Source organism: Aspergillus welwitschiae (genome assembly GCF_003344945.1).
Source record: "Aspergillus welwitschiae strain CBS 139.54b unplaced genomic scaffold BDQ94scaffold_25, whole genome shotgun sequence".
Taxonomy (NCBI): domain Eukaryota; kingdom Fungi; phylum Ascomycota; class Eurotiomycetes; order Eurotiales; family Aspergillaceae; genus Aspergillus; species Aspergillus welwitschiae.
Genome location: NW_020798719.1, coordinates 236,848 through 263,244, shown reverse-complemented (window position 1 = coordinate 263,244; position 26,397 = coordinate 236,848). Strand labels below are relative to the sequence as shown.

Genomic DNA, 26,397 nt, shown 5'->3' with positions numbered 1-26,397 from the left:
TTTCATCCAGTCAAAAAGAGTGCTCTGTAGTACAGTGTCGCTGCTATTGGTTGAATGATATATATCCTACAGCGCGGAAAACGAAATGGAACGCTACCCGTTACTTACTACTAACTAGTAGTAGTATTGCTAGTAAGATCCCGTGAAAACGAGTACTAATGCTGGCATCCGATGATTGTTTACCTCCAAATACTGAAACGAACGCAACATTTGAGTTGATGATACATAATCCTGCTAGCTAAAGATCAAGAGAATGAAGCTCATTTTGCAAGCGTAGGCGTGTACTAGATTACCTGGTCTTCGTGGGATGTCCCTTATCTGGTGTAGCAAGATCCGCGAGTTATCTCTAGCAGATCGATATCCTCCTGCGTAGAGGAGCTACTTCAACACACTATGTAGGCGTTCGTAATCCCAATTCTCCTTCTTGAAGGCCTCCAAAAGCTTGCTAGCCTGCTGACAAGAGAGGTGAGGATGAAGTCGCAGAAGTACTATCACATTGCGTACCTTGACTATCGCCACTGCTAGACTAACTAATAATGTGGTAAAACCGATAGTTAGCATGGATACTTACCTCAGTGAAGCCTTCATTTTCGTGACTGTACGTTTGTCGAACAGGGGAGCACTGGCCTAGCCACATCAGTGATAAGCTTGGCTTCATACAGATTATGTTGAATCATTGACTCTAGCCAGGCATCACCTGAGCCTCCGCCACGTCTGACACCAACCTATAACCATCATCTTGAGATCTATTTAGACCAAATACATACATTCAACCCCTGCGCCTTGAGAGAATATATTGATTACACAGTAGACGATGCATATGACAGATAGTGGACAAAGCGAGGGCAAAGGTAAGGAGGGTAAAAGAAAAGGGTAACTGATTCCCTTCTAAGAATGCAGTAGAGCTATCTCGACGCATGATCCAATACGGTCTGCCATGGAGTTATTGCTTGTGATCGATTTCTGGCAGCCGCTATTGATCGGTTCCTCCGGGTTAAACTTGTCGTTTGGCCGCATCAAATCCGGTTACGGTGCCATCGCAGCTGCACCGCACATTTCGCACGAATGACCCGGAATAGCCTGGAACTTCTAGTCTGGACTTGACTTCACCTGCCAATCTTCCTTTTAATTAATTCATTATTTTTATTACTTTTCTTTTTTTTTTTTTTTCTTTTTTTTTTTTTTTTTTTTTTTTTTTTTTTTTTTTTTTTTTTTTTTGTGATACCTGCATGATTTGATGGTCATTCATCGTCCGAGCACAACAGGAACCGGAATGACCTCATGGCGGTGGTTTCGGTACGGTCGGAGGCATCCGTGGCAAACCATGGATTTGTACAGCAGTCATCTAAGCCAGTCACAGCAGAGGAAGAGAGCTGGGCAGGGCCTTGAAGTGCCCTTATTGATGGATCCAAACTGTCAGGCCCCGTCAACTTGATTGGGGAAATTAGGGGGGAGGGAGGGAATACAGTATGCAGGGCATGAACTCGCTGTGAACAGGGCGATGACGTCCTTCTCACATCAGAGTCCCGGGGGCTGTCAGAACCCTTTCGCGCCCAGCTATTATAAACCACCGATCAAATGGCACCTCGGCAGTCTTCAAGGTCCATTCATGTTCGCGTAGCCTTAGAATTTTAATCAACTGCATCGCTTTGACACGTTTGAAGATGCATGAGCACACACGAAAGCACAAGGTGGCCGTGGTCGGCTCCGGTAATTGGTATGCACCAACCCTTTCTTGCCGCTGCCGCGCATTTGGCTAATACCGTTGTAATCTAGGGGATCCACCATCTCCAAGATTGTTGCGGAGAACGCCAGAGAGCATTCGGACCTTTTCGAGCCAGAAGTGCGCATGTGGGTGTTTGAGGAGGAAATCGAAATCCCTGAATCCTCCAAGCACCACTCCAAACTAGGCGGCCAGAAGCACAAATTGACCGAGGTCATCAACGGAGTCCACGAGAATGTCAAATACCTGCCGGATATTGCACTCCCTGAAAACGTCGTAGCCGATCCAGATCTCAAATCGGCCGTCAAGGATGCTACATTACTCGTCTTCAACCTCCCCCATCAGTTTATCGGCAAGACCCTCGATGGTGTTGTCGGGCACCATCTACCCTATGCGCGAGGTATCTCTTGCATCAAGGGCGTCGATGTGTCCGACGGAACCGTGACCCTTCACTCGGAACTTATCATGGAACGACTGGGCATCTACTGCGGCGCCTTGTCCGGCGCCAACATCGCCCCAGAGGTGGCCGCGGAGAAGTTTTGTGAGACGACCATTGGTTACGACACCCCTCCAATGGATGTGGAGGAGCGTGATGGGTCGCCGAAGGAAAACTTAATCAAGATTGATGAGCAGCGGCAACATAAGACTAAACCCACGCATGTCAAATTACACCCAGTGCCAAAAGATCTCCCCCCTGTCGACGCTGAGCTGTGGGAGACTCTGTTTGCCCGCCCATATTTCCATGTTAATCACGTTCGCGATGTTGCCGGGGTGGCTCTAGGGGGTGCACTCAAAAACATTGTAGCTTTAGCATCGGGGTTTGTTGCAGGAAAGGGCTGGGGAGAAAATGCCAAGGCTGCAATTATGCGTGTCGGCATCTTGGAGATGATCAAGTTTGGTCGGACGTGGTTTCCCAAGTCTGTGGACGAGAGAACCTTTACCGAGGAGAGCGCGGGTCTAGCGGACGTGATCTCCTCGTGTAGCGGTGGGCGGAACTTCCGGTCAGCTTGTCACGCAGTCGAGCAGGGGGTCAGCGTCAATGAAATCGAACAGAAGGAGCTCAACGGTCAGAAACTGCAGGGGACTTCGACAGCCTACGCTGTTTATGACTTTCTCTCGAAGCACGACCAGTTGAAGGAATTTCCGTTGTTTGTTGCTGTTCATGGTAAGCATTCTCTTCGGTTTTCTGTTCCTCACAATCTCTCACTAACTTTCTGTCAGATATCCTCGAAGGAAAGTCTACTGTTGATGACCTCCCAGCACTGCTAGATGGGAAAAAGAAGAAGAAGAAGAGCGCCTGAGGGTGCGTGATCACATTCAATGGTGCTGGGAATTAGATAATGAGATATGACACGTAGCTAGAATGTTAAAATTTAGTTAATTGATGAGTCACAAGGATATACACATGCAGGAACTAGCTCGTTTAATCACAAATCTATCATCAACCACAGCTATACTTCAAGTCCTAATCAGTGACTCCGTCATTGTTTTGGAAACACATGCAAACAATCTTAGTACCTGGTTCAATGGTCAGCGTTTTAGACGAGATACATGGCTTGCCAAATGGAGTCACATCACTAATGATCAGGTATTTGCTTACTTTGGGCTTACCGTATGTTCTCGGACTATTAGCTCGATATAATTTTATAATGGCTACTTGCTTACCTGAAGTTTGGGGCTGTATCACAACAATTTGATTTTAATTACTTAGTGGCCTGGAAACAGCTTTCGACGGGGACTAGGGGATGTACCAGAGTTGGCCCTGATGATAGCCCAGTCATATGAGGCATTCGACTTGTGTCACCTTGTGTCCACGATGTGTAAATGTAAATGGCAGTTGCCTATTTCTGGGGCAATTTTTAGGTATTCAATCCCTGTAGAGTCTTCAAGATTCACGGGGTGTCTCATCTCGTTGCACTCATAGTAGCGGGATGTTCCTTTGTAGTGTATCTGGTTGTCGCTCTGTGAAGTTCCGGCGAGTGAAAGTTAAAACTGCAATCGTTTCATTAACTGCTAAATTCACCCACTCTGGTATAAAGAGATCTCCTAATCCCACACCACAGCCACACAGGAAACCATTCGCATGGTACTCTACTTCTACCTATAGTAGAGCTCACACTGGCTCGGAACCATGTCCTATATATAACTCGGAACGAGCGTGTCTTTACTGCAAGTATTTGGCGCACATCGACAAATACTGCCCTGAACATAAGGCTTGCATCTACTGCAAAGGGGGCCATAACATCATCGAGTGTACGAGGGTTACGTGCAGGAGATGCAAAACGAAAGGGCATCATCAACTTGTCTGTCCAAATACGCCAGAGTGTACGTTGTCGCGCAGAAAGGAAGCACTTGCACACCATACATATTTACTGACTCTGTCGGGAAGCTTTAGGCGTTGGCTTGAGCCCGATTCCGAACAGATCCAAGCAGCATGAATGTTCTCCACCACTTCCAAGAGACCGACCTCAACATCAGAATCAGTCTTTCTTGAAAGATGGAGAATATCGGATCTTCGGGTGGGCGACCAGGTGCAATTACAGTTTCATCTCACTGAAGCTCCAACCCCGTACGCCTATGTCAAAAAGGCTCAACCAAAAGACCCAGCAAGCTGGCTGGCTGTCTTTATCAAGAAAATCAGAAAGAATGGCTCTTTTCATACTTGGTTATCAAGCCACGGAGAGCTTTTAGTGAAAAGATGGACAGCCTTGTGGACGCTTTGGAAGGGTACACACTGGAGGAATCAAAATCATTCAGTCGCCGATGGTACGTACAGGGGAGGACCGGGACCTCTGTGAGAGACATATTTTATACCTGATATGATCCTGCAAGCCAGAGATATACTGCCCTAGTTGACCAGCTTTTACCCTTTCTTGCCGACACATTCGAACTTGGCATCAGTCCAAATCTTTTACCCGATCGGGCTGAGAACGAGACCATTGAGGAAGAACGTTTACTCGATGAAATCGCCCAGGATATAGAAGAGGATGTGCATGAAGCCGACATATTATATTTGCGGAAAACTATCCATTTATTATCAAAGTGATCTATTGGTATCTCAACAAAATGCCGCGTTCGCTATTATATCATGACAGATATAGCAGCGCCACTTCACGGATTAAGGCGGGTGTCAAGAGACGTCATTCATATAATGAGTACTTTAAGACGCTGTTAGAAAGCCCGTGCGAAGTGATACAAAGCCGAATTTCTCTTGCCTGCTCAATCTCCAGGAAAGGTGGATGGCATGTAAGATGAATCTGCGTTTGATTGGAGGTCCGGAGTGACTTGCCCGTCCCCAATTTTCTTAATTTCGGGCAAATTCACAACTCCTCCGCCAGAAACCTCCTATTTCAGATAACCACAGACAATGCGGAGTATGACTGGTCGTCTTAGAAAGGAATACTCACGCTTTATAGCCACGAAGAGCGTTAAGTCTCTATTAGAGTGACTTCAAGATGCCTTTTGTGGTAATGGTTATTGTACACAACTCGAATAGAACTGCTCACCCCATTACTTATATATCCATTGCCTGGTTGTTCTAGCCTCACTCGTCATTCTTTCATCTTAATCTCTTGGTGTGGAGTTGAGATCTTTTGACTTCATGCTGTCAGGGATGACGCCCGGGTTGAGTGAATTGCGTTGGCCTAGACCTTCTTGAAAATACGATCTACTGTGTTTGATTCATTGGATTTAAAGTTAGACCACGAGCTACAGGACTTGAATCTAGAATGGCGGTGCTAGCCAGCGGCTTGGTGTATTCTCGGCCGTTGTTCCACGAGTTCCACGCGATGACACTTAAGAACGAGACATGTTAGAGGTTTCGGGACTACAAGGGCCCATCCCGGAAGGCTGGTTCATTACACCTGTATGTCCTCAGTTGCGGAAGACAGTCAAGTGCCTTATCCCAGATAATCCTATGTTGTCAGGCCAAGGCCTGTATAGGAGCGGCATCAATGGAACCTATTGCCGACTGCACGGGATCACGGAGCATGAGTACATGCTGGCAACTATAGCAGTGATTATAACGCAACTATCGTTGGTTTTGTAGCCATCAGAAGCATTTCCTGTTCCTATCCAATGGCACCTTGGCTACGATTGATTTCGATGAAGACCGGTCAATGGCCTCAGCTTGTGTTACTGCCTCACACCGCCCACAGGCGGTTGCATTACGATAAAGCTAATAGTATGAAGAAGCACGACGAAGTATGCCCCACTGATGCATATGCGGTTCTCAGCGATCATTTGCAAGTCAGTTTCTGTTTGAACGCGGTATGCATAATAGCAAGATGATGAATGGCTCATACTGCTGGCCTTGTCATATGAGTCCGCGACATAAAAGGTAGGCGGTGATGATCCCCGGACAAGGGGGTGCTTTCCCGTTGTGGATCCCACCAGTTTCTCCATCCTTCGCTTAACTGTGAAGAATTCAAGGTTCTCGCTCATTCCCTTACCCAGATTCGAGAATGTCGGTTCTACATTGAACTTGGCCGCGGGTCTATCTGGTTTGTTTATTGACAAGGCAGATATAATTTCCCTTGTGTCACGATGCCAGGAGTCTATCTAGGCACGAGAACAAGGCAGCCGAGCATTCTGTCTCTCAACCTTTAAACTTGCCCGGCTGCATTCTTACTATCCCTTTCAATTTACAGGCTCGTTAAGGGGCATTAAAGCTCGGACTAAATTCTGATGCGGTGAAGAATCGTTCGAACTTTGGCGACTTTGAGCAATCACGTATCTCCAAGTTTCCGCTATCCAGGGACACAAATGTGTATGCCAACTCCATCTTAGAGAGCCAATCGCGTCCGCCTTCAGCACCCTCAATGAACTGTATAAACAGAAACAGTATAGTGGCCGATGCTGCAGGCCTCCAAGGATAAAGAATCCGGGGATGTAGATCCCTGACCCTCACTCGTGCCGGAACCGGCCATGCTTGTGGGGCTGGAGCAAGGGGTGACGCCAGTGGATCCAGCGGCTTGCATCCCATCGATCCTTGCCATAACATGCAGTCTCTACTATGGAAACTTTGGCTGTGCCTCAGGTAGACGCGTTGCAGCCAACTCAGATTATTCAACGAATGTGGACTTGACAATAATAGGATTCTCTTCTGGCTTCCAATCAGTGATATCTTGTGACAACGTTGGGCCCATTAGTTGGTCGAAACTGTTCATCCCTTGCATTACCCGCCTGTGGTAGGGTGATACCGTGTGGGGAATTCATCTTGGTCAATTTGACAAGACCAGTAGATACTACACTGGCTCATCCCTTTCTTCATGAAAGTTATCATTCCGTACGTGATCCTACTATAAACACAAGCAGACGCCGAAGGAGCCATCTCAGGTATAAATACGAGGTGTTGACCTGCTGTTTTTCATCTTCATTAACCAGAGCACAACAGCCATCAACCACCAAATCCAATCACTCTTTTACTAACCTATCCACAGGAAACCGTGAGTTAGACACCATTCCTGATTCATCCATCCCACAACTAACCAGTTCCAGACATCCACCCAAAATGCGCTTCACCTACCAGGCTCTTGCTGTCTTCATCAGCTCCCTCCTCGTCAACAGCGCTGCGGCCCACGCCTGCGAGAGCAGCGCTGTCTGGCCCGATCCCGCCGACTGCCACCATTTCTACCAGTGCAACCCGGGCACTGAGCCCGCCCACAAGGTGTGCGGTGCTGGCACTGCCTTCAACCCCAAGATTAGCGCATGCGACTACGAGCAGAACGTTCCTTCTTGCTTCAAGGACCCCCACCACCCTCGCCCTTTCCACGCCTAGATGGCAAACTTACTTTCCGACCAAAGTCACTCTTTCACGGATATGTTTGAGTATAAGTGTACAGGCTTATACTGGAACGTTTAATTTCTAATGTATCTCTAATTTGGGGGTCGACTATAAAATACCTTGAGAAGAGTGGATGAATTTTTGTCGGATCTGTTTTATCTTGTATCATCAGTATCATGTACTATGACCGTCCATATAATACTGCGAAATGTGTCATTCATATTTTGAATCATTTGTTCAATTAATAATCAATATGATCGTTACAAACGGTATCATATCCTGTATGAATGGTCTATCAAATCTACATAAAATGGTATCATAAACAATAAGGGTATGCATCCGCTTTACAAATGGTATTGAGGGGCGCCGCTTTCCTCAAATCCCATACGCTGCCACCAGCGATCAACACCCATGTCTTCTTGCGAGCTGCCAAATTGTTAGCTTGCATTCCACAACAATCTAAAACAGTTGCAGAATTTGAGGAACTTACTCCCAAGACTCCTTAACAACAGGCTCATTCTGACCCTCGGCTGGGTTAGGATTCCGGAAAACAATGTTATATTTCTGTACAACCGGACCGTTAGCATCCCTCCATATCGCGAAGACAATAAAACAAAACAGAAAAAACTTACCAATCCCAACGTAATATGAATCGCCGTCGGGAACGGCGGGAACGCCTCCTCCGGCTTCTTCCCCTCAATCATCGCCTGGATATTCTTCGCCACGGTCGCGGCCTGGGGACCGCCAGGTCTTGCGGCCTTGCGCAAGCCAGTATCGGCAATATCGCCCAGCGCAAAGAGGTTCGGGTACTTCGGGTCCTGGAATTGCATGGTGGGACGGATACGAATGAAGCCGTTATCAGGGTTGATGAGAGAATCGGGAGAAGAAGCGGGGAGAGTCTTGATCAGGTCGTTGTTGGGTTTCTGGCCAGTGGCAAGGATGACGAACTCGGTTGTGAGTTCGGTGCCGTTGTTCAGTTGGACGGTGAAGGGCGTGCCGTTGTTGGGGAAGCCGGTTTCGGGGACGACGATGCGGGCGCCGGTGACCAGGCTGAAGTAGATTAGTTGAGATGATCAGATAGATAAGGGGGAGAAATGAAACTAACTTGATACCGAGCTCTTCGAAGCGCTTCTTAACGATTTCATGCAGACCACGGTGGAATTGGGGCATCAATTGGTCGCGCGACTGCACCACGGTAATTTCCTTCTCTGGGTATAGCTCCTTCATGTCGGTGGCCATCTGCACGCCGACGGCTCCACCGCCCACGATTACTACAGACTTGGCTTTCTTGACGTCTGCTTGGTGTTTCTGGAGGTAGACAACGGAGGACGGCTTGTCGTCGTCTGTCATGGCTGCAGGCTGGGCGAGACGCGTGCCTGTCGCAACAACGAGGTACTCGAATGGAATCTGCTTCAGGCCCTGCCAGTCACGATCGAGATTGACGTGTTGGGGCTGTACGGAGAGAACGCGCGCCTGGACGACTGCATGTTGTGTGGCGTTGGGGGTGGAGGAGTAGAGGCGGGAGTAGGGAATGAAGGCTTTTTGTTCGTGGCCAGGGACGACGGCGAATCGGGGCTAGGGTGCGGATTAGTTTGTGTCTATAGCGATATATCGGCCAGTAGGACGGTGTTGTCACATACAAATGCGAAGAGGTGGTGGAAGTGACTGTGTGGTTCGATCAGGAGGACCTGCGGACGTAGGTTAGTCTGGTAACCAGGATAGCTGGGCAGTGGGTAGGACATACTCTATGTGTGTTGGGCACAACCCGCGCAAGCTCTTGTGCGACTCCCTGCATTTGCTGTCAGTCATGCTTCTGCATTTACAACTGAGAGTTGCACATGGAATTACCTTTCCGACATAGGAACCGCCCACGACGATGACATTCTTCAGCGAAGATGCGGCCATTCTGTTGGAGTTTTCGGTGCGATATTCAGAAAATCTTGGAGCAATGGACGAGATAATCAATGCTATGGTTGCAGTGATAACAATCAATGAAATCAATGAAGGTAGAGGTCTGTCTGAAGGTAGAAACATGATAAAGGCGCGACCGAGCGAGCAAGAGCACGACTATATAAGGGCGGCAGAAGGCTTAGCCCCGGAGGCAAAGTGGGGGATTGTCGCCAGGGGGGTTCGGCATATTCCTTATCTGATCTCCCGGTTTCCTGATAGAGTATCTCCGAGAGGGCATCCACCACGGATTGGGTCCGGGTGGTAGTGGCGTCACTCCGATATTTCCGGTGGTCCACATTGCCGCGTACTTGAATCTATCTTGCCGTTGGGCAGTTCTTTCGGATATGGATCTTGATGTTGTGAGTCAGTTTATGTAAAGGTTTGAGAGAGCAAGGGCGCCATAAGAGCGGATGGCGTGTATGGCTTCGAAACTAAGGGCCATCTCGACCGTGGGGGTAGTCTCAGCAAGAGCCATTTTTTGTGAAATATCTGAATTGGCTGGAAAGCAGAGGATTCTAAGAATCAGAATCCTCCGTACGAACCACCAGCCTTAAGAAGATCAGATAAGAGAAGATCAGCCTGACGCAGGCACCGAGGCACCACCGCCGAGCCCCACGGCAGTTGATCGCGGATGAAGTCCTCGGATATGCGGGGTTCGGATATACGGCCGGGGATCGATGACATGTTCCACGGACTCGGTTCCAGAGAGTGGTTCTGTGGTTGGACTTGCCAGTCTGGGGTAATTGATAGGTCCTCGAGTATTAGGAGCGTCACGCGAACCGATACTTCCTATTAGGATGTCATCACGTCTCTTATCCCGCGCCCATAGTTACCGGATGCGCAGTTCCAACAACACCCACTAAAGACTCTCATGGATAAAGCCGCAATAGTCTGAGGAAGGCCAGAAGTAAATCTTTGCTATACTACTGCCTACTCTTCAACATGTTGCTGCCTATCAAACTGGAGAAACCCTCAGTTGGAAGGATGACGCTGCTGCCTCGTATCTCAGGCGCCAGCCACGTGGGCTTCCACGCTTAAGCCCCGTGATCTCGTGCTTATCGCGTCTCACGGCAGCACACACGCAACTAATCTAATTTCTTTTGTTTTCAGGCTAATCTTCTTCAATTCTACTGGCAGCTCGACCTATGCTCCTCGACACTCCGGGATCATCCGATATCACCACACCCCCAGCATCCACCCGCAAGAGAGCTGGGGGAAGGAGGTCCAAGACTGGATGTCGTACCTGTCGGTGAGTTCAGCCTGCACGACACTACCATAGATACTCTGCTAACAAAACCGCGCTCTTAGTGCCCGTCATAAGAAATGCGATGAAACCCCAGGCGCCTGCATCAATTGTACATCTACGGGTCGAACCTGCGATGGATATGAGCTCCACCGCTTACCCCGCGAGGTGAGGAGACCCGGAAAAGCAGTGGTGGGGATAACAGTGCCCGCCTCACTCGCGAATGGGATCCACTGGGTGATGAATTCCGACGAGCAACGAGCATTCGCCTATTTCCAGCATCGATCCATGCCCGCGTTTCTAGGATGGTTTGACTCGTCGCTATGGCAGAAATTGGTCCTCCAGTTGAGTCATGCAGAGCCCGCTGTATACCATGCAGCTGTCGCATTGAGCGCCATCCACCAGGATGCCGAGAAGAAAGGCATGCCGCTTGCTAGGGAAGACTTGGACAATACTTGGCATCGCTTCGCTTTGGAACAGGCGGGACGCTCCATGGTCTTGCTCAATGCGCGACGGACATCGCAGGATCCCCGTCTGAGAGAGGTCACTCTGCTGTGCTGCTTGCTTTTCACCTTGTCTGAATTGCTGCGCGGTCGGTACGATAACGCCTTTAAACATCTGCATGGTGGTATACACATCTTGAAAAATCTAGGCGCCCATAGACAGCTTGATTCGGTGGCAATGTCTAAGCCTCCGGTCGAGTGGTGTCTTGTCGAGGCATTTGCGCACTTGGACGTCCAGTCTACCCAGTTCGGCGTAGGAGGTCCGATCTGGTTTACCGATAAGCAGGACCATATCCAGCTAGGTAATGGGAAGTCCTCCGTTTTTCATTTTCATACTCTTGCAGAGGCGCGTCGAGCTTTCGATCGCGTGATGGGCACTGTCCTTGAGTTCACAGCAAAGGCATGGGGCTCAACCCACAGTCAGATCGCATCGGACTACGAAACACTATACAAGGAGCAGCTCGAACTTTGTCTACAGATAGACACATTTGCACGAGCATTCGATACATTTCGAGCCGACACATACCCTCAGATGAGCCCGAAAGAGCGACGAGGAGCCGACGTTGTCCACCTACACCAGCGAGCCGCAACCCTCACCCTCCAAACCTGCCTTTTAGACGGAAACGAGCCGGTACTTGATCAGTACACGCCCGAATTCGAAAATATCCTATCTTTAGCGGCTGTAATCATGCACACATTCCCAGAGCGCCCGAGTGTTTGCTTTGACATGGGCGTCATTCCACCTCTGACTCTCGTGGCGACAGGCTGTCGTGATTACAATGTTCGGTGGCGCGCAATCGAGATGCTTCGTTCTTGGCCTCATCGCGAGGGGACCTGGGATTCCAACTTGTGTGCGCAGCTGGCGGTTCATACTATGAAAGTGGAGGCAATGAATAATTTCAATGTGGATGCGAATGGAACACCGGCCGATGTTCACAACGAGCCATCCTTGCGAGGTATATTCATGACAGTCGAAGAAGATCAGCGCCAGGCGCGTATTTCGTACTTTCTTGGAGATGTAAAGCACGAACTTCGGGTTATGCTGGAGGAGGATATACATCCCTTTTAGTGGATCTGCTACACCAGGGCCGCCTATCCTGTGGTCGTCGGTCCCTAATACAATGCGCGAAAAGAAGAATAATTGATGTTGCGAGACGACAGATGTTGACGCTACTACGGTGTAGTTCTAGGGGTTTAAAAATACCTGGGGGCTGCCAATAAGAGTCTCTATTGCACCGAGCTCAGGCTACACAGAGTGATGGCAACTAATGAATCACAAATGGCGCCTCCTGAACCGGCGCAAACAGTTCGTCAACCGGAACCACCCTTTCGATCATCCCCTGTTCATACAGGTACTGCACCAGCGCCTCCAAAGTCTTACGGTTCTTCTCAATCCCATACGGCCAGCAATCTTCCCCGAACACCTCGACAGTTTCTTCCAGTGCCTCCCGCAGCCACGGCAACATACATCGGATCATACCAGGCATGTAGGTTCTCTTGCGGACCAACTCCTTCGACTCATTCAGCGCCTGGAACAAGCTAGTAGCGATCCACTTGTGCTGGTCGTACACTTCCCTTCGGATAGCGACTAGGTGCATGATCGGGAAGATACCCGTCTTCCGGTAGTATTCCTTTTCGGCCTCCTTATAATTAGGGAACAGGCGCTGGATATGAGGTGCTTTCTCGTTGTCCCACAGACAGGATGGGACCTCCGCGCCGATGGTCGCATCGATCTCGCCGTCTACCAGCAGCTGGTTTAAAGACTTTCCGCTGTTGTTCTTTTCAATGTTGGCCAGAGGCTTGCCCCCTTCTCTCCGAATCAGGACAGATGGCTTGCCATGAGCCCCGGGCGCGTCCATCCGCCCCTCTATCCAGGTGATGCTCGACAGATCCACGCCATACTCGTGCATAAGTAGACCGCGAATCCATACAGCAGCGGTCATAGTATATAATTGCACACCGATGCGCTTCCCCGACAAGTCTGCGGGGGACTTGATGCGGTCAGTGTTGACGACGATGTATCCATGACGAAAGGTACGGAGCGGAAAGGCGGGGACAGCTGTAAAGGTGCGATCGCCGGCGACGTGGCGGGTGATAAATTCGCTACTGGAGAGTTCGGAGGCGTCGAACTCGCCGTTGCGGACCATACGGTCAAACACGTCGCGGGGATGCTGGACTTCGACAAAGTTCAGATCAAGTCCCGCGGGGCGAACTTCGCCGGTCGCGAGCGGGACCATGCGGTCGTAGCAAGGGGCAGCAAAGGAGAATGAAATGGGCATTGTGACTGTGTTTGCAGTGAGGAGTGATGAGAAGAAAAGAGATCAGTATGTGTTGGGTGGAGGGCGGCTTGATGAGCTTAAGAAATGCCCAGAAACCTAATCGCAGACAAGGTGACCCACTGCAGACTCGGCCGTGAGTGATAGTGGGGATAATTTTCGGGCTTAGCATCGTTGCAACTAGCTCCGAGCGGAGCTAGACAGCGTACCAGATGATTTTTCTGTCGAGAGAGATTTATCCGCCAGGGCGGATAGGGCTGCGCTTTCATGAGGGGCATGATACTGAAGGTGTAGGTGTCAGACACTGGGGAGGTCATCTCGTGTACCGGGTCCATTCAAGTCAGTTGTGAAGGGCTCGGCAGCAGATCTGCAACTCGGGCTTATGGAGAAGACCCTCGGGTTCCCTCGGACTTCTCGGGATTAACCTATGGCAGGATCCAAGCGCGTCAGATTAGCCCCGGCTTATTCCTGTTCTCGGGATCATTCTGTGCTACAAATATGCTCCAGACGTGTGGTGATGGACAACGTCGGCTTTGACTGGAGTGGAAGCTACGAATGCCTATCCGCAGTCCACGCTTATCGCTCACTACATGGTCATGGGCGTGACGGCAGCTCAGACATCCTGAAAAGCGGAATTGTAGGTTCTCCCACGCCATTCTTGATAGACTCCAAGGAGTCGACGAGAAATTCATTCTCCGCTTCAGTCGTCTGCAACATCGACAAGGCCTTGTCTTCATTGGGAAAGTCCCTTTTGAGCGCACCCAACGCCATGAGAGCAGTGACATTGGAGCTGTGAAGGCCCTCGTAATGTGGCCATGACCGCAAAAGACGAATAGCGCGTATGCGAATCCCCACGTCTGGGCATTGTGTGGCCACAAGGTACATGTGGGCAATCATGACGTGGTCCATTACAAGGCCCGAGACGGACTTGAGCTTCTCAATCATGTCTTCATGGGCCTGAAGTAGCGCAAGGAACTCCGGAACCAGAGACTCTGGCACTGGTCCACGAATTAACACAGTTTTGAGTGTGAGAGTGTGACCAAGGTAAAGCAAGTGGGTGATATCTGCTCCCAATTGCTCCTTCTCACTTAACTGATGATATTTTGTCATGCGGAAAGACGTGAAATGTAGGTCAAACTCAGCGAAAGCATCTAGCAATCGCCGTTGACTTTGGTAGAGTGACTCGTAGTTGGTCTCCATGTTGGGACCGTTCAGGCTCCAGCTCCTTGCAACCAAGGGTATACCCGCTGTGAATAGAACTGTGATTTTCTCTCGTACCTGGCTAAGGCTAGTAAAGCCGCCTGTTGGTGCTTCGAACAACTTAAGCGGGGATTGATTCCCATACTCCAGGCTTAGGATCGGAAACCGAGTATCATAGAGAGAGGCCTGTGTATCCAGGCGGCGAAATGCGGCAACTATTGATGGCTCAACCTCCGACTCCAGCTTCCCTTGGATTTCGAGTTCTTTTAGAATACGGAGACCGCCGTGTAAATGCGTGAACGCACTGTCATACTGCGCGACAAGCACATCGAATAGAACAAAGAGCAGACAGCACAGGAGGATGGTTTGGCGCAGCTGGGGATCCTGGGAGTTCCGGCGCTGGTTCAGGAGCGCGATGGCCCGCGTGGACTGCTGAAGAGAAAAGTAATACTGCTGGCTCCCAATGCGTGACCGTGCAGAGATCTGCATATTATGCAATTCCGACTCCTGGTGCGCAGCACTCAACATATTCACCGCATGAAATACAGCCGGATCAGTGCGAGACATCTGTAGGGCCAACTGCTGCCAGAGTGGGGAGTCGAAGAACCCGGCCAGATTCGTAACGGAACGATATTGAAAATAGGAATAACAACGGTGTTCATCCGACGTCATCATCCAACCCAGCCGAGTGCCTATATCCTGTAGACCTCGGCGCTGCGGCAACCGGTACGCATCGTATCCGTCGCACGTCCAGTTAGCAGAGACACAGTTGTTGCATTGTCCTGGCGATTCATCGCATTTGATCCGTCGGATTCTGGGCATGGAAAGTCCTCGGTTAGTGCTAGTGTCTCGTGCCATCAGTTTCCATGTACTGCTTCCCCTCCTTACCGGCAGGTACGACAACCTGTCCTAGATCTCTTCCCGGTGCTCTTCCGGTGTTTGCTGGATAAGATGAGCTGCACCTGGGCCATTGTTGAACAACGACTAGGGTGGGATTTTCTGGAATTGCTTTCGAATAGTACGCAGGAAAGAAGGGGCGGGAGCCAGAGGGGGCCTAAATACCACTAGCGGGTGTCGATTAATCTGTTTGGCTAGAGGGTAACCGGGTGCTTAGTAGCACTAGTGACCGGGCCATGCAGACCGACAGGGAACAGGATTTATCGAGATGGTAATTCAGCCACTGCATAGGCCGCGCAGGAACTGTCATGAAATCCGACGATAATAGATGGACATAATATAGGTTTCCAGGGGTGCGAATCGTCTATTTAGATCTCCCCGCAATTCGCCTCCTCTCAGCCGATGTCATGTTTTTATTACACGAGGTGGGGGAAAAAGTCTCACGGGATCTGGACAAAGCAAGGCTGCTTTAGCGTGAAGGTAATCACTAACTAGTTAGTTAATTAATGAGTCGTAGTATCACGTCAGCACATGATTATTTTTTGTGGTAGTTGGAAGTTACGCACGTTTTCTGGTAGAAGACATGTTGTGAACATCCTGCATGGTCTTCGTAATGGTATTACCTGCACTAGTACTTAAGAGTACTAGTGGTAGCCTGCTTGAGAGGACTTGATGATCCAGTTGTGTTCAGTGATAACTGTTGGGCGGTTACCAGCTGTAGGCGGAGATATATAATCCAGAGCCCGCTGGTTTGTTGAACGCAGGACTGGAGCCAGATACTACTTAATTCTGCTGCGAGACACAAGTTGAATGCCAGAGGTAAATTAAGCAGATATGGGCCCCAGATCTCGAAATAATGTTGAGAAGATCTGATGACATCGAGACGTGGCCCAAAGTCTTGATGCTTGCGGAGTTCTTCCGAAGGCCACCCAGGTAGATAACAAAACACGTGCCGCGACCGTGACCAGAGGCTGGACTGTAAGCTGGTCTGCAGACTAAGTAAGTAGTACTGAGAATCAGTACAGCGCATGAGGGAGCGGGAAGCGCAAGTGGATATAGATTAAGGTTGAGCTTGTGCTTGTAAGCTTTGAAAGGAAGGGACGATCCACATATATGACCTGAAGATTTACTTTAGAATCACAATGCCATTGTCAAACGTTATTTTAGGTATATAATCTCAAATAAGCTCGACTCATTCAAGCAATGGCTGGTTGGTGTAGTTGGTTATCACGTATCGTTAACACCGATAAGGTCCTGGGATCGAGCCCCAGACTGGTCATTCTTTTTTGCTATCTTTTTAGTCTATCCCCACCCCACTCCTTCTGCTGCACGACGGGGCTCCTTTTCAGAGGTTTAACCTCTCTTTGGATTGAACCATCATCTGTCGTATTATTCTACATTTGGGATCTATACATTATGGTGACTATCTGGATCAAGACACCTGAGCTGCGCCCAATATATGCTTTCAAAGTAGGCAGCTCAGGATAAATCGTCGGGCCTACTGGTGCTATGGCGAGCATTTATCATCAAAACCTCACCCATTCCTCAAGAACTGCATTAACCCCTCTCGTCAAAATCATCAAAAGGGAAATGATCTCGGATAGCAATAACCTCATCAGGAGTCTCTGCCGCCTCAAACATTTGAGCCCTCATGTCACATGCCAGTCTTCTCGCAGCCTCATAACCTTTATTTGGAACCCAGCCCAAAACATCGACACCTAAAGCATGTCGCATCTGTTCCATTGCCACATCGGCTTCTTTTTGCTGCATGTCCAAGTCAAAGGTCTCCCGGACAACATCTTCTGGATACTCTACCGGAGGAGCAACATCAGTAGTCTGGACGATGGCTGACCAGTTCGATATCGAGCGAATGAGCTCAGCTCGCAATGAGACCGAGTCCCCTTCCCAGGGTGTACCGGCACTCTTGAAAAGGCGTTGGCGGAGTATAACAGACTGGTCGAAGATAGCATCATAATGATCTTGATTTAGTCTTTTAGTCAATGCGGCGTACAGGAAATGAACCACTCTTCTGCGATGAATCTCTTTGATCGAAGTCTGCTCGGACGGTGACATGGAATCGTAATCAGAGGGCAGGTTAAGCTGAGGTTGTTTGAGCATTTCTGACTCCGGATCGCCATAGTTCTGGAAATGAGCAGGAATTCCGGCAACAATGCCCAGAGGAAGAATTGAGCAGTGCTGCTAATCTACGAGTCCAATTATGTCGTTCTTGTCAGACACGAGAATATTATTCGGCTGTAGGTCGGGGTGGCGCATCGCTGGTCGATCCAAGGATAACTTGTTGGTATGGTCTAGACTGGGTACCACCTTAAGGTAATTGACAAGATCTGCGATGTGACTATCGGGCGAGACACATTTGAATCTGTAGATTTCCCTATACAGCCGCTCATAGGGCAAGCGAGGCTTTGCATAGGCTTTAGCCCAGGTCAGTTCACGTTCTCCAGCTGCTCGGAAAAGGTCGATTGATGATGGCCCTTTTTCTCCCGTTGAAGTTAGTGTTGTGAGTCGTATGATACTTGGTATATTCACCCACAGGGTCCGCGGTCAATATCCATAATGCCCCTCTCGTCATGCCACCAACTATAATGGGCTATTGGCCCTATGCAGAACTCCATGCTGTTCGGATCGTCTAGCCTTGTCCTCTTTTCGGATGGAAGATCCTTCAAATAGTAGAGACTCCCTGAGGCAGGAAACTTCAACGACATCAAGCGCGTCTCCAATTCAACTATTTGTGTCATTATCTTATACTGGTCCTTTGGGGCCAATGAAAACCATCTATTGCCGAGAGGAGTACCATCCAGCTTCTCCATAACAATATACTCAGCTCCAACTGGATTGGCTTTCGTTGAGCACCAGGCATATACCTATGGTGTGTGAAGCCCATGCAGGCGCAAGTAGCCCAGAGTCGCTGCTTCGCTTGCTACAGTGTAATGCTCTGGCGCTGTACTTGGTTAGGGTAATCTCGCGAGAACACACTTTCCATCGCTGAAGGTAGCCTCAAACACACGGTTGAAACCACCTTCTGATAATTTGGTAAAGGATACGAGTTCGGATACTGAATGACCAGATGCAGTGGAAACGATGTTTTGAAGCGCAAGCACATCAAATTCGAGGAAGCATTCCGATAAACGCAGGTGTTCATTAACGCTTCATAATGTTCAGCCTGACCAATGCTACCTGAGCGGATATGTCAAAGCACTTACAGCCATCTTCCGGAAGTGTAGCGGAAAAGATCCCCATGGGAGGCGACTGTTGACTGTCGTGCACATTCCGTCGTCGTCAAGGCTCTCACGGGCTGGGGGTGTCCAAGGCTGCGAGGGTGAAGGATCCGAGGTCGTCGCGAAGAGCAGAAAGACTTTCGAATTCTTGAGGAACAACTGCTGATCATTCTGCTGAATATACCGAGCAGAGCAGAACACCCTGCGAACTTACTACGGAGGGAGAATTGATCGACCGAGCCCCTGCGGGAACAGAGTCCTCCGTGGCTCCCCCCCTTCCCTTTAGCCGCCCGTATCTTACAGTCACTTACTACGCATGCCGTCTCGCTACGGTATGAGATTCCCAGCCGACGATAATTGTATAAAAGATCGCCCTCTAAGACCATAATTCTAGTCGAATGCTTGGAACCACGCAGACTCTGCCGGGGATTCTTTCCATAATAATATAGTTTTTCCACGTAGCAGGGTCCGAATAAAGCGCAAAGACACGAGGGACCCGGATGCTGGTGTTTTTTCTTGAACAAATAACATGTTCTCTCCTTCGATAAGGTTCACGCCTTTTCCAAACTTCACTACCGAATGTTCTCCAATTTCAACGATTCTTCGTCCTCCATATGCTAGGGATATGTTGGGTGCTGCTGCATCGATCTCTGAAGTTGTGGGTAGCGGGCAAGGTATGTCAGACGCATAGTATGGTAGTGTGACGGTGGGAACCATTGAGGTGGCTTAAAAGTGACAGTGGATGTAAGATTTAGGGAAGGAAACGTGGATTACATACAAAAACTTCTACTAAGTATTGAACAGCCGCCGTCACAGTTAACTGACTAGTCAATTAACTATAAGCTACCGTCATACCCCGCACAACTATGGCCTGTATCCAAGAAGGTTCGAAAAAAGCTGGATTGGAGACTTAGGGATACTGTATCAAGGTATCAGAAGAAGCAATATTATTACATTACTAGAACACTATAAACACCCTAACACCTAATTACAAAAATTGGCAATCTGGTTCTCAATCTGATACTTCACCCCCTTACAGAGCAGTAATCGAAAGCCGCTTGGCTCCCGCATTGCCCGTCAGCAACGCAGACCCGCTGGATTGACGCAGATGGTTCGAGTGCTTTTCTGCCTCTCCAACATCCAAGCTGAACCGCCGGGGACGCTCCCACATGCCCAGTGAATCGTCCGCCGTGGAAGGCTGCTCCAGCTTGGCCGATGACAGGCCAAACTTGGTTGCGATCTGCTGCACGCGTTCCTGCGCCGCCGTCGCGTCGATCGCCGCACTCTGTCCTTCCTTGGCCAGACGAGACTGTGCCCGCTGCAAGAGCTCCAGGTGTTGAGTGACTGCGTTGACAGCGGCTGACTGGTCCTCGGTCTCGTCGTTCAGCAGCTCTGCCAGGGCTGTCTCATGCAGAGCAGCCGCAGCAAGGTTGTTTCCGGACGCCGTGTACAGTCCGGAGAGCAGCTTGTTCATTTCGAGAGTGACGGGGTCGGAGTTGCCCCAGACCTGGCGCAGGTTGTAGCAAATGTCCTTGCCCAGCGTCGTGGCGGCCGTGACATGGCCTCGGCAGAACCGAGTCTCTACCAGACGCCGGCCAATCCAGACAACTGCGGGCAGCGTCCAGGTCTTTTGAACAATCCGAGAGGTCCAGAGATCGGTGAGAATAGCCTGTTTCGTTAGAGTGGATACCGTATGAGTTAAGAGGATGATAACTTACCTCGAGGTCTTCGAACATCTCGTGTTCTCCCAGCACTGTCACCAGATCGTTGAGCTCCTCAAATGGAAGTTCCGAGAACTCCATCGGGACATCCCTTGCATTGTTCATGACCTCCTGGAGAAGTGTCTTCGACTCCAGGGACATTGCGTTCGCCGTGGTAGTCTCAGTGCACTTGTTCACCTGGTAGCCGCAGAGGTACAAGCACAGCTTGATCGCGGTGAAGATGCTCTCCGTCGAGCGGAGTCCATCGGTCAGATGGACGAAGGAATGGAAGACACCCGTCACATCAGTGGCTTCCTGGAATCTCGACTGGTTGCATAGATCCCGGACAATGCTGGTGGTTTGGGTGATAATATTGAGATTGTAGTCATCATGTAATGACTCGCGCCGGCACAAGGAATAGAACTGATACACGGCATCCTTCTTCCGGGCTTGCTGAGAAACAGAAAGCGTGTTGCAAAAGAAATCGTACAGCTTATTTTGTGTGCCCTGCGCGGCTGCGCTGCGCTTCTGGTCCGTCTGCAAGCGATGCAATCTCTCGCCGGCTGCAAGGGTGGGCATGAGATCATGCCCAGCCAGGCTCTGCTGGAAGACGCTGTACACCTCGCCTTCGCTAGACAGGTCGTCCAGGATCTGGCGCGAGGTGCGTGTTCGGCCAAAGACCTCTTCGAAAGATGCCACGAATAAAGCCGGTCGGTACTCCTCGAGATTCTTCCGCTGTGCCGCGGGGGTGTCGTGAATGACCTGCTGGTGCAAACTGTCGATAAGCGCCCAGCCCTCGGTGTTGTATCCACACTCCAGGTAAATCTCTGCCAGACGGCGGGCACGATACACCAGAGCGTCATGGTTGGCAGTAACGTGGACGACCTCGTCGACGTGTTCATTCAGCAGATCGGCACCTCTCCGACGAGATTCGATGTTATCTTGTAGAGAGTACATGCGAGCAATCTCACGTAACCACATGAGCGTGGTGGGCGCGGAAAGGCCTTGTTGCTGCTTGGAGAGTGCCAGCTCTTCGAGATACAACGCACGAGCTTGTTGCGACGTATCCTTGTTGCGCAAATGAAGCTGGGCCATGCGATGCTTGATGTCCATGGGCAGCGGCTGTGTCATGTCAGGCAGAGAGCGTGACGCCTCCGTGGAAGACACCCAGTCGCTGGTCTTGAGCACCTGTCGGTACAAGTCAATAGCCTCGCTACTATGCCGGTCGCTGCTAGCGCAGAGCGCTGCGAGATACATGGTTGCGTCCCGAGTACGGTGACTGGTCGGTCCATACAGCTTACGACACAGCTGCTGGTGCTGGGATGCGACTTGGTAACGCTCCTCATAGCCCGCTTGACCAGATGTGCTCTCAAGAATTGCCATGTACCCAGAATAAGTCTTGGGAAGCAATCCTTCCTGCAAAGCACGGTCATAGCCGTCCTTTTCATCAAAGTGCACCAGTGTGGGCCACAAGTGTCGATAGACATCGAGTGCAGCATCCCATTTCTTGTCCTGCTCGTAAAGGTTTGCTAGAGCCACAGCCGCGCGAACACCGGAAGAAGAGATCCTGCCTTCACGGACACAAGCCTTGTAGATATGACGATAGCTCTCTTCTGCCTCGGTACGCCGGTCCAGACGCAAAGCGAGGTCGGCCTCATAATAGCGGCTGTCCAGCGTGTGCTTGTCATGCGCACCTAAACGCGAGGCAAAGAACTCGCTCACTTGTCGCAGGAGGATCAACGCCTTGTCAAACTGGAATGTGGTCTCGTAGAACTCGACCACTGTCTTCGTCACTGTAGTGACGGCTGGCACAGCAACTTGGTCCGCGGTGATCGAAGCCTTAAACGCATTGCCGTAGACAATGGTGGCTCTCTTAACATCCAAGCGACGGAAGATACAGTAGGCGTAGTCGAGGGCAAGACTGGACATCAGTGGGGAAAGATCTGACGAGAATTTGGCCCTCGTTTGGGCATCCTCGACATCAGGCCAGGCATGCTTAAGCACAGCCCAGGGATAGTCTGAGCCCTTGCGCCACTCCTCCTCCCGGATACAACGAGTAGACAACTGGTGACAAAGCATCATTATGGACTTCATGTTGCGGGTATCACCTGCAGAGGCCAGGCTGTCTATCCAGCCGGGTAGAAGCTCCTGGTCTTCGGGAGATAATCCCGACATAATGTATTCGGTTTCAGTCGTGGTGGCATCCTGACTGGGAATCATACCCTCGGTAAGTGACTCGGCCAATGACACTGCCTGAGAAGAGTACACTTGACCAGATGACTGGTAGTACTTCCACATCTCCAACGCGAGTGCGCGGTCCATATCGGTCAGATTCATTTCGCGCGCTTCGCCCCGCAGCTCCTCCGCCCGCTTTAGCATTTCCGGAGATTTGACGCCGCCCTCTGCTTCCAAGTCGGCCGAGAGTTCACGGAGGATGGACGTGGCCCGGTCGGATTGACCCTGACGACGCAGGAACTGCGAGTAGTAGAAAGCAACCTTGGTCTTCTGATCCCAGGAAGTTTTAGAATCAGCCTCGCGAGCCGACAGTCCTGTCCAGAGTCGGGACAGCACGGTCTCGGATTTGGACACTTGACCATTTTGCTCATACAGTTGAGCCAGATAGAGTGAGTAAGCCACCCGGCGCGGGTCGGTTGCATCCATGGAGCGAAGCATGTTCTCATACTTGTTGCTGGCCAATTCCAAAGCTAGCTCGTCGGGAGGTGCGATGTCGAAGTGTTTCGTAAGGAATTCAGCGGCTTGCATGGTCTCCGACGAGTGAGCACCGTAGGTCTTCACAGTCTGGCGGTAAAAGTCCTTGGAAACTTTATATGCCTCATCATTCTGGTTATTCTCTTGATACATGTTGACAAGTCGATCAAGATACTGAAGCCGCTGGGGGAAGCTAATGTCGGACTTGCCCCAACCGGTCATTGTCATTTCCCTCAATGTGACAGACTTGCTTCCTCCACCAGTCAGGCGACCGGCGGCCGGCGAGGACACAAGCATCTGCTCCAGCTCCTGGGTAATTTTGCTGCTAGTTCCAAGCTGACTTCGGCTCACCGTCCAAGCCTGGTAGAGGTGATCATTGGCCCAGGATGTACGCGCCTTCTCAGACGCCCGAGCACTAAGGATCAGGCTTTGTAGGACTGCCGGAGAGTCACTTCCTAGCACGACACGGCGGACCCCAACTGACAGTCGATACAATTCAACAATGCTTGACCGACTGAATTGCGACTCACGATTGGTGAGCTCCAGCTGTGCGAATAACACAGTGTCAGGTAGAGAGCGCCGGAAGGCGGTTGGGAATGAGAGCTCGCGGTCGGAGGAGGCCATCGGAGAAGATAGCATGTGGGCAAGCCAGTACCGGGCAGTATATTCAAGAAGCACATAGGCGTCCAGGTAGCGGTCACGGACCTCAACACTCATTTTGTCCCAAGAGACAGAGATCTCGTCGGATACCGAGCGACGCACCCAGGCCAGGCAGCGGATCAAAAGATCGTAGTGTGCGTCTGCCAAAGAGAATGGAAGTTCCTGGCGCATCTGGGCTCTAGCCTGGAGGTGCTCACGGACCATGGGATGGCGGAAAGAAACGAAGCCATCACGCACGGAGATCAGCCGCCCAAGAGGCTGGAAGACATCACGCTCCACATTCGGTGGACGAGCTGAAACCTTGAGCGTCTTCAGGTCAACAGACAACAGCTGCTCAACCTCTGGAATGCGCAATGGCCGCTCACTGGCGACTAACCAAGCAAGTAGGCTTTGCGTACCAAGACGGTTGAGGTTTATATTGCGCAGGTGGTAGTCAATAAGGTCACCTAACGTGTTGGGCATTCTGTGAACAGCTGTTGTCATTTCATTGTATGTGGTCTGGTGGCGCACTGCCTCAGCGGCAAGCTGTGCCCACACGAAACATCCTTGGGAGCGGTTGACGATAGACGTAGTCAGGGATTCCCGCTGGGATGGCTCTAGCCCCGAGAAAGAGGAGTCTGACAACATAATATCTGTCACAGCTTCTTGGAGATCCTGGTGAGTCGTGGCTGTGTTCATTGCAATCTGGTGCGTATTAATTGTCTCCCGAATAGGGAGCAGGTCAGTCGACATTGGTCGGCTGAAGATGATCAGTTTCGATGGGGTATTCGCGACAGTATCCTGAAGCAAGCCGAGGAACGCGCTGACAGTGGTCTCCGCATGTTTCATTTGATCGAACCCATCGACCACTAGCATGAAGTGGAGGTTGGACTGGATTGCGGTCCTGATGGCTGCCCACAGCTGACCTTCCACCTGGGGATCGGAAGCGCCGGATGTGGCCATTTCCATAGCACCGGTGACAGCCGCGAGGATGGCGTCCTGGGTCTTACGGCTGCTCACGCAATGATCAAGCATCTGGATCAGAATTCCTTTGAGGATACTGAGCGTCAATGTCGAGATTGGGACGTCCGACCGAATGACGATAGGTATGACATTCCAGATATCATACTCCGAGGACGCTTGCAGTCTTTCAACGGTCCACTGAGCCAAGGCACTCTTTCCACAGCCCGGATTACCCCGGATCATCATCATGCTGCGCCGTCCCATGGCAAAAGTGGTCAAATGGGGCTCGAACCAGGTGAATGAGCCGTCAGCCAAGGAATGGCTATGACCTTCGAGCAACATCTGGAGCGGACGGTCCTGAAGCTCCAAGAACTGATAGATAGCGGGGAGGTCCACGGTAGTGTGCTGCTTGGCTGTGCCAGACTCGAGGACATGAGCAAAAATTTGCCGCCAGTGGGTTATGAACCGATTCGTATAGCGGAAGAAGGCGGCGTCCACAGCAGTACTCATCGTCTGCCATTGCTGGGTCCGTGTAGCCTGACGATACTCCGAGGTGATGTGAACAACTAGCTCCAACAGGTGGGCATAGATTTCCGCGACCTGCTGCTGGAGGGGCCGTGAAACCGGGAAGAAAGTCTCCTGCTGAAGCAACAAGGAAATGCCCAAAGTGACACGACCGTAGCGGCCGTACAGGCTCTCAAGGATATCGATATGATCAATCCCCATCTACCCGATTATGTCAGTCACCTGCATGGCAATACTTTCAGACCATAGTTCAAAAGACGTACCTCGAGAAAGAGGAGGTTGGTTCCCCAAATCAGTTTGGTGGCCTCCTCAGCCCCGTCCATGAAGCTGTAGACCGAGTCCCGCAGGGAGCCGACGGCAACGGCCAGCCGAGAGGCGCGCCGCAAAGCCCCATCAAGGCGACTCCCATCGGGGGGCATGCGCCGAAGCCGTTCGGCAGCAATAGTGTCGAAAAAGACATCCAGTGTGGGTGATTTAGCCTGGATTTCATTTGCCGTAAGCCCGAGACGAGTCGGGCACTCCTGAGAGACGGTGTTCACCGTCTCCCGCAGGATTGGGAGAGATGCTGTACCCCCATTGATAGCAAGGGATCCCTTAGCACGAGTGGAAGCCATTGCTGTATCATTTCAGTGGAGGTGAATGGTTAGGAAGCATAGCATTGAGCAATTGGCCTCTCGACGAACGTGGTTGCTGGACGGTATATGAGTTTCCGATTCCTCCGCAAGGGTCGATGATGCGAGGACCAACGTTGAAGTCCGAACCCTGAGCAATCCTGACATCATGGCCTTCGTCCCCTCCGGATAGCTTGCCTGCCTCTTATCCGTGAGGTCGAACTCGAGGAATTGACTACGACGCGACCGTGGTTCGGGACGATGAGCGAGTCTGCTGCAGGCGGTTGATCGTGCAGGGGGAGAAGCCATTCTGGCGCGCTGCCAATAGTCATCGAACTGCCCACGTGAAATTGGCGTAGTCGTGGTGTCATGGGCCTCATTGTTGACTCGAAAGTGTGGTTAGGATGCGTCATGAGGAAAGGTGAAAGTCAATGACA

The 26,397-nt window shown here is 50.7% G+C and overlaps 9 protein-coding genes and 1 non-coding gene across 10 annotated transcripts; 4 read left to right on the top strand and 6 right to left on the bottom strand.

Annotated features, from left to right (window-relative positions):
- The first annotated feature begins 1,231 nt into the window (after positions 1 to 1,231).
- On the top strand, positions 1,232 to 3,135 carry BDQ94DRAFT_62863 (glycerol-3-phosphate dehydrogenase family protein). Its single transcript, XM_026776208.1, has 3 exons — positions 1,232 to 1,717; positions 1,777 to 2,888; positions 2,945 to 3,135. Exons 1-3 carry the CDS (start codon positions 1,665 to 1,667, stop codon positions 3,022 to 3,024), a joined length of 1,245 nt encoding a protein of 414 aa, XP_026624225.1. The 5' UTR covers positions 1,232 to 1,664; the 3' UTR covers positions 3,025 to 3,135.
- Positions 3,136 to 5,287: 2,152 nt separating this feature from the next.
- BDQ94DRAFT_180576 (uncharacterized protein) lies at positions 5,288 to 6,803 on the bottom strand (the record flags this gene model as incomplete). The annotated part of the gene is made up of 7 exons (XM_026773655.1): positions 6,627 to 6,803; positions 6,401 to 6,580; positions 5,872 to 6,279; positions 5,721 to 5,787; positions 5,587 to 5,637; positions 5,426 to 5,517; positions 5,288 to 5,373 (listed from the first exon to the last, which is right to left on the bottom strand). The coding sequence occupies exons 1-7, from the start codon at positions 6,718 to 6,720 to the stop codon at positions 5,288 to 5,290; spliced, it is 978 nt and encodes a 325-aa protein (XP_026624224.1). The 5' UTR covers positions 6,721 to 6,803.
- Positions 6,804 to 6,993: 190 nt separating this feature from the next.
- Positions 6,994 to 7,502, top strand: BDQ94DRAFT_172306 (chitin binding peritrophin-A domain-containing protein; the record flags this gene model as incomplete). Its single annotated transcript, XM_026771928.1, has 3 exons — positions 6,994 to 7,010; positions 7,165 to 7,170; positions 7,223 to 7,502. 3 exons carry the CDS (start codon positions 6,994 to 6,996, stop codon positions 7,500 to 7,502), a joined length of 303 nt encoding a protein of 100 aa, XP_026624223.1.
- A 237-nt stretch (positions 7,503 to 7,739) lies between these two features.
- On the bottom strand, positions 7,740 to 9,542 carry BDQ94DRAFT_180574 (FAD/NAD(P)-binding domain-containing protein; the record flags this gene model as incomplete). The annotated part of the gene is made up of 7 exons (XM_026773654.1): positions 7,740 to 7,934; positions 7,999 to 8,072; positions 8,141 to 8,558; positions 8,614 to 9,083; positions 9,149 to 9,196; positions 9,253 to 9,297; positions 9,357 to 9,542. 7 exons carry the CDS (start codon positions 9,540 to 9,542, stop codon positions 7,853 to 7,855), a joined length of 1,323 nt encoding a protein of 440 aa, XP_026624222.1. The 3' UTR covers positions 7,740 to 7,852.
- Positions 9,543 to 10,603: 1,061 nt separating this feature from the next.
- Positions 10,604 to 12,273, top strand: BDQ94DRAFT_172304 (Zn(II)2Cys6 transcription factor; the record flags this gene model as incomplete). Its single annotated transcript, XM_026771927.1, has 2 exons — positions 10,604 to 10,707; positions 10,767 to 12,273. 2 exons carry the CDS (start codon positions 10,604 to 10,606, stop codon positions 12,271 to 12,273), a joined length of 1,611 nt encoding a protein of 536 aa, XP_026624221.1.
- Positions 12,274 to 12,393: 120 nt separating this feature from the next.
- Positions 12,394 to 13,275, bottom strand: BDQ94DRAFT_147641 (uncharacterized protein). The gene has a single exon (XM_026767055.1). The coding sequence runs from the start codon at positions 13,145 to 13,147 to the stop codon at positions 12,470 to 12,472; it is 678 nt and encodes a 225-aa protein (XP_026624220.1). The 5' UTR covers positions 13,148 to 13,275; the 3' UTR covers positions 12,394 to 12,469.
- Positions 13,276 to 13,695: 420 nt separating this feature from the next.
- Positions 13,696 to 15,651, bottom strand: BDQ94DRAFT_180570 (Zn(II)2Cys6 transcription factor domain-containing protein; the record flags this gene model as incomplete). The annotated part of the gene is made up of 2 exons (XM_026773653.1): positions 13,696 to 15,521; positions 15,569 to 15,651. 2 exons carry the CDS (start codon positions 15,649 to 15,651, stop codon positions 14,075 to 14,077), a joined length of 1,530 nt encoding a protein of 509 aa, XP_026624219.1. The 3' UTR covers positions 13,696 to 14,074.
- Positions 15,652 to 16,782: 1,131 nt separating this feature from the next.
- Positions 16,783 to 16,856, top strand: BDQ94DRAFT_t195. The gene has a single exon. It is a non-coding gene; the product is annotated as a tRNA-Val (tRNA).
- Positions 16,857 to 16,955: 99 nt separating this feature from the next.
- On the bottom strand, positions 16,956 to 19,530 carry BDQ94DRAFT_180568 (uncharacterized protein; the record flags this gene model as incomplete). Its single annotated transcript, XM_026773652.1, has 8 exons — positions 16,956 to 17,719; positions 17,786 to 17,830; positions 17,918 to 18,069; positions 18,129 to 18,459; positions 18,520 to 18,541; positions 18,572 to 18,742; positions 18,773 to 19,015; positions 19,343 to 19,530. 8 exons carry the CDS (start codon positions 19,528 to 19,530, stop codon positions 17,135 to 17,137), a joined length of 1,737 nt encoding a protein of 578 aa, XP_026624218.1. The 3' UTR covers positions 16,956 to 17,134.
- Positions 19,531 to 19,771: 241 nt separating this feature from the next.
- On the bottom strand, positions 19,772 to 25,963 carry BDQ94DRAFT_180566 (uncharacterized protein; the record flags this gene model as incomplete). The annotated part of the gene is made up of 3 exons (XM_026773651.1): positions 19,772 to 20,482; positions 20,532 to 25,550; positions 25,613 to 25,963. 3 exons carry the CDS (start codon positions 25,961 to 25,963, stop codon positions 19,847 to 19,849), a joined length of 6,006 nt encoding a protein of 2,001 aa, XP_026624217.1. The 3' UTR covers positions 19,772 to 19,846.
- Positions 25,964 to 26,397: the final 434 nt, after the last annotated feature.